Source organism: Chiloscyllium plagiosum, chromosome 12 (genome assembly GCF_004010195.1).
Source record: "Chiloscyllium plagiosum isolate BGI_BamShark_2017 chromosome 12, ASM401019v2, whole genome shotgun sequence".
Classification (NCBI taxonomy): Eukaryota; Metazoa; Chordata; class Chondrichthyes; order Orectolobiformes; family Hemiscylliidae; genus Chiloscyllium; species Chiloscyllium plagiosum.
In genome coordinates, this window is record NC_057721.1 from 1584680 (window position 1) to 1595709 (window position 11030).

At 41.3% G+C, this 11030-nt stretch overlaps 1 protein-coding gene across 1 annotated transcript in view; it reads right to left on the reverse strand.

Annotated features, from left to right (window-relative positions):
• wbp4 (WW domain binding protein 4) overlaps window positions 1-11030 on the reverse strand; it is a 61550-nt gene that overhangs the window by 3758 nt on the left and 46762 nt on the right. Inside the window, exon 10 of the mRNA XM_043701498.1 lies at window positions 1562-1725. Within this exon, the coding sequence (XP_043557433.1) occupies window positions 1562-1725 (164 nt within the window). The remainder of the gene's footprint in view (window positions 1-1561; window positions 1726-11030) is intronic.

Below are 11030 nucleotides of genomic sequence, written 5' to 3' on the forward strand. Positions count from 1 at the left end.
TGGCTAGAGCTTTGGGTTGTGGCATGTATTCGCCAAAAACGGATACCCCCGCAATTTCATCAACAGATGCCTAAGGGAAAGACAACGAAATGAGGACATGCCACAACCCAAAGGACTAGCCACACTACCATGCATCAAGAACATTCCTGAACTGACAGCCAGACTACTACGACCACTAGGACTCATAACAGCACATAAACCAACAGCCACTCTCAGACAACAACTCACCAGGACAAAGGACCCGATACCCAGCACAAGCAAAACCAACGTAGGAGTACAAAATCCCATGCAAGGACTGCATAAAACACTGCATAGGACAAACAGGAAGACAGCTAACAATCCGTATCCATGAACACCAGCTAGCCACGAAACGACACGACCAGCTATCCTTAGTAGCCACACACACAGATGACAAGCAACATGAATTCGACTGGGACAACACTACAATTATAGGACAAGCCAAACAGAGAACAGCCAGGGAATTCCTAGAGGCATGGCACCCACCCACAGATTCTATCAACAAACACATCAACCCGGACCCAATATACCGGCCACTGCAGCGGACAGCTGGAACTGTCAACCGGAAGCGGCAGAGACAAACCACTTTAAATGCTGGAGGAAACATCACAGAAGCGCTTCACAGGAGGCTCCCAATCACTGAGGATGTCACCTAGACAGGGGACGAAACGTCTGCAACACAAATTCCCAGCTCGGCGAACAGAACCACAAAAACGAGCACCCGAGCTACAAATCTTCGCACAAACTGTAAACTAGTAAGCCACTTCATTTTTAAAATACACAGACTAGCACAATGCATGAAAAAATGAATTTGGGGGAGTATTGAGAAACATGCAGAGTTTAAAATGTCCCTGGAGATAATCTTGCCAGTCCCTTTGTAATATTTGGAATTCTGGGGTTATGATTCCAAAGCTTTTCATAAACTCTTCAGAAATGCCCTGGTGTTTTTAATATGTTTCACAACTCCAAGATCAATTTTACTTTAATACTTTCACAAAACTAGCTATCGCAGATTGACTATACAAACGGGATTAACTGGCTCAATAGAAACCTTTCCCAACTCAAAACAACAACTTGTGTTTGCTGCATTCTGCCACCCTTGATCCCTAACCCATCAAGAGAAGGATAGCAAGTGAAAGGAAACAAGATAGTAAGGGAGGAGTGGAGGGGGCGGGGGGGTGTTGTTTAGGGAGGGAAACGGTGAAACAAAGGATTGTTGTGTAGGTCACCACCTATTAATTCCACCTGATTAATTATGTCAGGTTTGGGTCTCATCCACTAGACATCTACTGTGGGAATGGTAACCAGTTATGTAGTCATGTGCTGAAGTGGCAATAAACCTCATTGAACCACCAGGATGTGCATGACATTTGATGAACAGTCGCATGGTCACACAGATGCTCACTCTGAAGGAACACAATGTGACTATGTGGTTGATATTCACAAGTAGTTTAGTAGTAGGTTATAAACAGTAGAAATTTAACTGTCTTTCAGCATCAAGTGTGAACAGAAAGATTAGTGTGGTTAATAATTAGATACTCACTCCTCCTCCTCGTCTTTTACAGCTTCCCATTCACCATATGGGTTTACTTTCCTTCTCTTAGCTTCTTGTTGGGCCTCCACTTGGGGCAAATTGTTTTCACCTTCTGCACCATGCACTTCTCCAGAAGCCTTTACTTCACTGCCATCACCTGGAGCACTTTCCTGCTGGAACACATTATCTTTAACAACAATCCTTGGAAAAAAAAACACACACCTCTTCTGCAAAAAGGTTATTTCAACTGAAGATTATTCAGTTCATCAATGAAACATTTGAAAATACCACTAAAATAAAGGATTAAGTTTGTGTGCCTATACAGCAATAAACATATGATCCAAGACAAAATGAAGCAACTTATGATAAAGTCTCACTAAGGAGCCCAGTGTAGCCAGGATAACAAATGTGGGTGCATAAACAACAAAATAAGTGGTTAAATATTGTAGATGTAACACACCTCAGTAAAGAAAAGGGAAAGGAAATAGATGAAAATGTAATTGTACTAATCAGAAGTAGAAGTAGTTGCTATAGTCCCTATTATCTCTTGCATCCTCTCCACAACTCACCCAGTTTTGAGTCATCAGCAAACTTTGGAAATATTACATGTGGTTCCCTCATCTAAGTCAGTTATGTGTATTGTGAATATTTGAGGCTCAAGCACTGATTCCACTGTACACCACTAGTCACTACTATTATTACTAGTCTCTGTTTCTGGTCTGTCAACCGATTCTCAGTCCATGTCAGTATGTTGCCCACAATCCCATTAGCTTAAATTCTGCCCACTAGACTCTTATGTGGGACCTTACCAAAAGCCTTCTTGAAATCCAGATACACTACATCCATTAGTACTCCCTCGACTATTCTACTCAAGAAACTCAAGTTTAGTTAAGCATGATTTACCCTTCATAAACCCACAATGAATTGTCCAATTCTGTTAACGCTTTCCAAGCGTTCCACTATCATGTCTTTTATAATAGATCCTAGCACTTTTCCCCACTACTGACATTAGGCAAAGTGGTCTGTATTTTTTTTTTGCTTTTCCCCTCCTTTGTTAAATAGTGGGATTACATTTTCCACCTTCCAATCTATGCTTCAGAGTCTATAGACTTTTGGAAGATTGTGTCACCATAGTCTTGCACCACAGGGCTGCTCTCTCCTTAAAGAGAGACAACTGTGGTCATTTAACTTGACGGCCACCATACCTCAGGCGATGTTAACCTCATGGGAATTGAACCCACACTGTTGGCATCACATGGCTTCACAAATCAACCATCCAGCCAACTGTGCTAAACTGGCCCCCTTTGGAAGTGCATGTATTTATAGACGCCCTCAATGACTGAACTTCCACAACCTTGAGGTAGAGAATTCCACAGACTCATTACTATATGAGTGAAGAAATCCCTCCTCACCTCAGTCCTAAATGGTTTTGACCCTTGCTCTGAGACGGTGTCTCCTGGATTTAGCTTCCCCACCTAGGGCAAACATCATAGATGAATCGAATTTGTAAAGCCCTTTAAAAAAATTCAAGTTTTAATTAAGATGGCATAAGGTCATTAAGGGTTGCACAAGGTGAAGTTGAAGGCAACATGCCCCTGAAACTGTGTGTTATGTGTGACATAATAGTTATTTAGATACGGAGGGCCTTTAAACGTTTAGTGCAGCAATACATGCAATACCTTATATAAAAGGTCCAACTTTGCTTGGCCACGGTGAAACCTCCAAGCAGCTCTACAGACCATAAGGATCAATTGTCATGGTACCAACAGTGAAATGATAAATAAAGAATACAGGTAAACCTTCTTAAAGTTGGGACTGGAAGCTTTGGGACCAAGGATATGCAGGATGTTAGGCTTTACCAGATTTTGAATCAGACGGGTGACACCAATGTAGGATGGGCCACACCAGTGTAGGATGGGCAAGGTCAAGAGTCACTTGGAGTAAAGAATTGATCAGCAAACAAATGCTAAAACTGGTATCAAAGTTCAGTGTCATGAAGCACCGAGCTGAAGTTAAGTTTTTTTTAAAAAAAAGTTATTCATGGGATGTGGATGTCACTGACTAGGACAGCACTGTTGATCTCTAATTGTCCTGGAAAGGATGGTGATACGTGGTCTTCTTGAATTGCTGCATTTCTTAGGGTATAGGGACATCCATTATGCAATTAGGAGATTCAAGGTATATAGGTAATAACCAGGTTTCTTGTACTTGACTTGATACCATGAGGCATCAAGGATTCCAGAGTCTAATATTAAAGAGTGCAAGGGCAACACCTTCCCAGTTGTTTGGCACAGAGCTGCCAGCTCTGTTGCATGTGTCCTACAGTAGCACGCGTATCATATTCAAGCAATTATACTAGACAATGTCAGACTACTATTTGACTAGTCTGTGTGACAGCTCTCCCAGTTTTGGCATAAGTTCCAAGGTAATGAGATCTTTGGAGGTTGACAGGATTACGTTTGCTATCATTGCTTTCAGTGCCTAATTTAATTCTGGATGGGCGTTGTAGTTTGCATTCCAAGAGTCCGGGTAAGAATGGCAGACTTCTTTCTCTAAAGTTCCTTTATAAACCACACACATTCAAAAAAAACGTTTGCTTCTTGGGCAATTCCAACTTTTAAAAATTCAGCTTGAGAGAACGTTCCCCTAACTTTGCTCAAGTTGTTAAAGGGATACTGATTTGACATCAGGAGAGATCAAGAAAGACGTTTTAGATTGATAACCTAGACCAATTTTGAGGGCTAAAAAGAGAGTCTGGATGGATTTCATTGATGCATCTGAAAGAAACAGAAGTAAATAGCCGAGGATGAAAAGAAATCAAGAAAGAGGATTGCCGACACATTTGAATGTTGTTATTTGAAAATAGAAATAACATTCAAATGAACCTGCAATCCTCTTACCTGATTTCTTCTCATCCTCTGCTATCTATTTCTCGATTTAAAAAAAAGGAAGAACAAATCCAGAGACTATATACCAGTCACTGATAGAAAAGATACTGGTATCTTTTTGAGTTGGAACCGAATAAGATCAATAAGTCAGAACTATGGAAAAGTCATAACACAAATTTCAAAAGATCAGGCTTGATCCATTTGAGAGTTGGCACCATGTACAGAGAACAATGATCTAGTCAGGACAGCCATTATCCCACTGAACAACTTTGAGGTGGGGGGGTTGCTGTTTATCATGCAACTTTATAAATGGGACAAGGGCTAGTCTACTTCAAATTACCCAGAAAAGGTACAGTATCTTAAAAACTTTGAAAGCAGAATAAGGAACCATTTTACACTGTTGCTATGCAGTGGCCACATAAAACTGTGTTTTCCATTAACACGAGGTTTTAACAATCAAAAAGATGTCCCATATAATTATGGAAAGTTGTGATCAAATTTTAGTGATGTCATGCCAGATAGGTAAGTTGTATGTACCAGCAATTGCCTGATTGAGGAACATACTGTTTGACTTTGATTGTAATAGGCAGAGTACAGATTGTGCCTGTAAAACTCAAACAAAATGTGCGCTGTTAGATGTGATTCTGTGATTGGGAAGTATTCGAAAAATTCTGCGTGTGCTAATAGCGACACTGACAACCATGGTCATAATTCGGTAATTAGAAATTAAATATATTCATATACAAAGACCCATTCTCTTCGAAGGAAACAAATAAGTCTTTTTTGACTTACTCAGGAGCTTGCAGAACCTATTATCCCTGTTGCTTTCTCCATGACAACATCTTAGTCAATCAAAATCAACCAGTCACAAATCAGCACCAGTCTCTCTCTCTCTCTCTCTCGATATAAACTGTTTTCATCATTTGTAATTTTGCATTCTTGCAGTTGTCCTCATGAGTACAAGATAAAAAGCTTTGCAACATGTGCCTCTTTTTAACAAAACTCAAGTTCTGTACTATGAAGCAACTGATGGTCTTAAGTTCCTCCCACTCTTTTCAATCCTTGGTTTTTGACCAATGTTATTGGGATGCTTTTTGATGTCTTCTACTGTGACAAGAGAAACAAAATATTTCTTCAAAGCCCCTGTTATTTCCTCGTTTCCAATTAATAATTGTCTGTTCTTATCCTCTAAGGAAACAATGCTCACTTGAGCTTCTTGCTTTCTTTTCAGCTTTATACAAGCACTTACTGTCTATTTTTATATTATTTGCTAGTTATTCTCATATTCTCCCACTTATTTCCTTTAAATTTTTAAGTTTTTCTTGTCCAATCATTTGGTTTACAGCTAATCTTCACACATTGCACATCTTCAACTTGATAACATTCTTGACTCCCCAAGTTAGCCACAGATAGTATTTCCGGATCTTAAAAGTCTCTCTTTCTCAATTCAATAATATGAGTTATGAAATATCTACTAAATATGTGCCATAGCCTTGCTACCATCTCACGTTTTAATCAATTTTCCCAGTTCATTGTAGTCAATGTTGTCTCAAGCTATTTTGTATTATGTCCTGTACAGCCATGCCATATTATAAATTTTCATTAAAAATTGAACACAAGCTGTTTAAATGGTTGCCGCAACTGGACCTTTTGCAAATAAGACTACAGGGAGTATCAAGTCTCTGCAATCTTAATGCATTTAATTTAATGCCAATCTGTCAAATCACAGAAGGATCTGCCTACAAATGCCTATTTAATGGAGCTTTGCATTAGCCAGGAGGCACCTGCAAAACCCTACTGGCCTACAGTAATGCTCCACATCAAAATTAATCCCAAATGGAAACACAAAGCGTGTGAAAAATGTTTATTTTCAGTTTGTGCACTTTACACTGGCCTGACCTTGCACAGTAAAAGGCAATGGAAAATTATTGGGAGTTAATCTTGAGAAATCCCTGTAAATCTTTTTCTGCTTTGTCTGCTGCCTTTGGATGAGTACAATACAGTCTGCCATGTAATCGATGCAGTCAATTGCACTGTCCCAGACATCTCAAAGATCTTTGCAATTTCAGCAAGAGAAGCAGGTAGGCTTGAATCCAGCACTTCAGAATGACTGGCCTCCGTGAGTGAAGAACATCCAACGTCTATGATCCATTGTGCACTGTTCAGTGTCGTTCACTATGGTATAAGTTTTCATGGTTCTCTCTGGTGGAATTTCAATGCCATCGTCCTGTGGAGAGTGAAGAGAGACTAATTTCCAGGTTGGGATTGGCCTCATGCAGCTCCTCCACATTATAATATCAGAGCTGCTTTGAACCCAGTATGGCAACAGCAACTGACAACTGCTGTTCATTTCTATCACCATTTTTCATACCTTTATTGTGAACATAATGTCTAGAACAGTCGGGCTGTATTCCTGCTTTTCGTTAATACCTCAATAGCCTGAGAGATATGTTGCTGCCCCTAGTGGTTTTCAGGTTCCTAATCATTCCTAATCCATTTGCTGCCACAGATTGACAGTCTCAAGGTCAGTTGTGTTGGGGTGCATAAGGCAGTTGTCTGTTATTACAATCTTCCTCTTTCTTCAGTTTGTCCACTCGCCTGATCCATGATTTAAAAATGCTGGATGTTATATGTATGTGGTTGTGTTAGCCTTATCCTGCGTGGGAGATTTCTAGAAGTTTGTATGGCAGCTTGGCTTCTTGGAGTTTTATTAAAAATAGATATGGCAGTGGCTTTTTAGTGCCATTCATGTTCCTTGCCCTTCTTTCCACCATTACACGGTTGTTCATCCTTAACATCCAAGAGCAACCTGTCAAAACGTACCAGGTTTAAAAAATGTCCCTTGGCATCTCCTTGCTTCCATAACCCTAGAAGCCTCACTACTTACTGCACTGAAGACAATACAGTGCCTGGCCTTGAACAGCCATTGCAGGTGAACCTCTTGTGGCCAGGACTCTTTTGCCAGACAGGATTGGACTGGAGATGCATATGTTCTCTGCTTGAGCTGCGTTGAACCATGTTGAAGAAGCTCTGCTACATTGGACAGATACTTCATCCTCTTCCTTGTTGGAGAAAATACTTTCTTGTCAAGCTTTTCCAAGATGTTCACCTTGTATTTCAGAATGATTAACAAACTTAATAGTGGAATCTCCCAGTTCTTAGCAACGCTCACTTTTCATTTTGAATTATGGTTTTCCACTTGCTTGATCAACTTTCTCTCTCTCCAACTGGCGAACATTTTCACAGGTTTACATTTGTTGTAACAGGAGGATTTTGCTGTCAAATGATCGCTTGCCTAGAACTTGGTGACTTTACACTCTAGCATGATCTAATCCTGTTTTGAAGGGTTGGTGCAGTTATATGATATGCTTGCTACAAGGTCAACTAATGGAGTTAACAGTCCTAAACTTTGGCTGGTCATGAGCTACATTCTCTTAGATTTGCTTTTCTGCCAGACATCTTCCAATTATTTCCAGTTATCAGAATTTGACCATCCATGATTTCATTATATGATCAAAGGTCACAGTATCTTAAAATCAGGTCGAAATTTCATAAATCCCATTGCTTATAGGTCAGCCAACACCTAAAGGCTATGGGTTTTGAGACTCCGTCACTCCACGTTTCAGTGGACAGAAGATCAGATTTAAATTCAATTGCCACTATCAACTTCTAATTATTCACAATAATCTCCCCTATCCAAACTAGACTGAGTGGGGCTCATGAGTGTTCACACATAATCCACCTTGGGGAATCAGGACAAGCACAACATCTTGAACTTGTAAAAAGCTACATGATGTGATGGCCAATTTTTAGTTTGTTTAAAATTAAATCCATGAGCTATACAAAGATCCAAAGCTAAAAGAACGGTCAGCTCAGCCAGCCTGTGAATTAGACCTTTTAACATGTTCCACTCAAAATTCACCTGAAAACCAAACTTCTAAAAATGTGACTATTAAATTTGAAGTTGAGGAACCAACTTTCAGAGGACTCAGACATGCAAGTATAGGAAATGCCTGGAGTTTTGCAACACAAAGCACTTGTGAATTACTTATAATTTTAAATTACAAGCAATAACTTCAGACAAAATGCTTTATACTAGCATTTGACTGAAAGTAGCATCAAGGATACCTAGGGAACTTAAGTCAATTGGAATTGGAGGGAATGTTTCACTTGTGGAAGTCATAATTAGCACAAAGAACTATATTTTTGGCTGTTGGAGTCATTTAAGCCACAGGGCATCACAAGGAGTTCTCTCGAAACGTGTTTTCGGCCCAAACTTCTTAAGTGAGATAACATCCAGGCTTTGGTTGATAGCTGGCAAGCAACAGGCAATGACCATTTCTATCACTAAAAAGAGAGAATCCAACCATCTTGACACTCAGTGGCATCACCAGCACTGAAATCCGCACTATCAATATCATAGGTGTAACTATTGATCAGAAACTAAACTAGACTGGCCTCATCACAGTGTCTACAAGAGCAGGTCGCAGGCTGGGAATTTTGCAGCAAATAACCCACTTTCCAAAAGCCTGTCCACCAACTACAAGGCACAAGTCAGGAGTGCAACAGAATACTCCTCACTTGACTGAATGAGTGCAGTTCCAAAACACAAGAAGATTGACACCATCCATGACAAAGCAGCCCATTTGATTGGTACCCCCATCCACTATCTTCAACATTCACTCTCTCCACCATTAAGTGGCAGTATTGTGTCCCATATTGTTTCCACACTGTAATGTAATCTAATCTAAAATCTAATCTAAAAGATGCACTGCAGCAACTCACCAAGGTTCTATCAGTAGTCCCTTCCAAACTCTCAACCTCAACTTTCTAGAAGGTCAAGGCCAGCAGATGCATCAGAACATCATTACCTGCACGTTTCCCTCCAATTCACATACCATCCTGACTTGGAATGATGTTGCTGTTCCTTCAACATCACGGTCAAAATTCTGGATTTACCTCCCTATTGGCACTGAGGGTCTATCTACACACATGGATTGCAGTGGTTCAAGCTGGAAGCTCATTACCATCTGGTTCACTAATGTCCTTTAGGGAAGGAAACTGCCAACCTTACCTGTTCTGGCCTAAAGGCGACTCCAGACCCACAGCAATACGGTTGACTCTGAACTGCCCTCTGGGCAATAAATGCTGGCTTGGCCAGGGATACCTTCATCCCATGAATGAGTAAAAAAACTTCTCCAGAATAATGTGGGCTGGGTAATAAATATTTACTGAACCAGAGATACTCAATCCACTGGACATTTCTTTTTGAACAAAAGGACAACTAGAGCCCAAAAGACATACTTGCATGGCAAGTTTCCAGTTCTTATTTTGTTGCATTACAATACAAATACATTTACTACTTTCACATCATTGGCAGCATGGTGGCTCAGTGGTTAGCACTGCTGCCTCACAGCACCAGAGACCGGAGTTCAATTCCCTCCTCGGGCAACTGTGTGTGGAGTTTGCACATTCTCCCCATGTTTGTGTGGATTTCCTCTGGGTGCTCTGGTTTCCTCCCATAGTCCAAAAATGTGCAGGTTAGCTGAACTGGCCATGCTAAATTGCCCATAGTGTTAGGTGCATTAGTCAGGGGTAAAGGGGTCTGGATGGGTTACTCTTTGCAGGGTCTGTGTGGACTTGTTGGGCCAAATGGCCTGTTTCCATACTGTAGGGAATCTAATCTAATCTAATCTAATCACATTGTTGAATACCTAAGTGTGAACTGATTTAATATATTGGGAAGAACAAGGAGGCCTTATAAAAAAGCTACTACTCTATGAGGGAAGCAGAGCTCAATAGTGGTTAATAAATCATGCAGGATGCTGGACTTTAAATCTAGAGGCTTAAGAGTACAAAAATAAGAAATAGGTGTCAACCTTATATAAAACAGTTGGATTATTGTGTCCAGATCTGGGTACTTCACTTTAGGTGGGATATGAAGGCATTAAAATTGGTGGAGGAAAGATTAACTGGAATGGTTCCGGAAATAAAAAACTATGGTTGAGTGGAGAATTCGAGAAGCTGAGACTTTTCTCCTTGGAGGTGACCTGACAGGTGAGCAAAATTCATGAGGCATCTTGGCAAACAGTAAGGAATTTCAATTCTTCCGCCGCCTTCGCCTCCGCGCCTACTTCTTTAACCAAGACTCTCGCCCACCCTCTGACGACCCCTTCTCACGCCTCCAACACACCCCATCCACCTGGACATCCCGTGCTGGCCTCCTACCTGCCCTCGACCTCTTCATAGCCAACTGCCGCCGCGATATTAACCGCCACCTGAACTCCCCCACCCCTCTCACCCACTCCAACCTCTCACCCTCGGAACGCGCAGCCCTCCACTCACTCCGTTGCAACCCCAACCTCACTATCAAACCAGCAGACAAGGGAGGCGCGGTAGTAGTTTGGCGCACCGACCTCTACACCGCTGAGGCCAAACGCCAGCTCGCAGATACCTCCTCCTACTGCCCCCTTGACCATGACCCCACCCCCCACCACCAAACCATCATCTCCCAGACCGTCCATAACCTCATCACCTCGGGGGATCTCCCATCCACCGCCTCCAACCTCATAGTCCCACAACCCCGCACC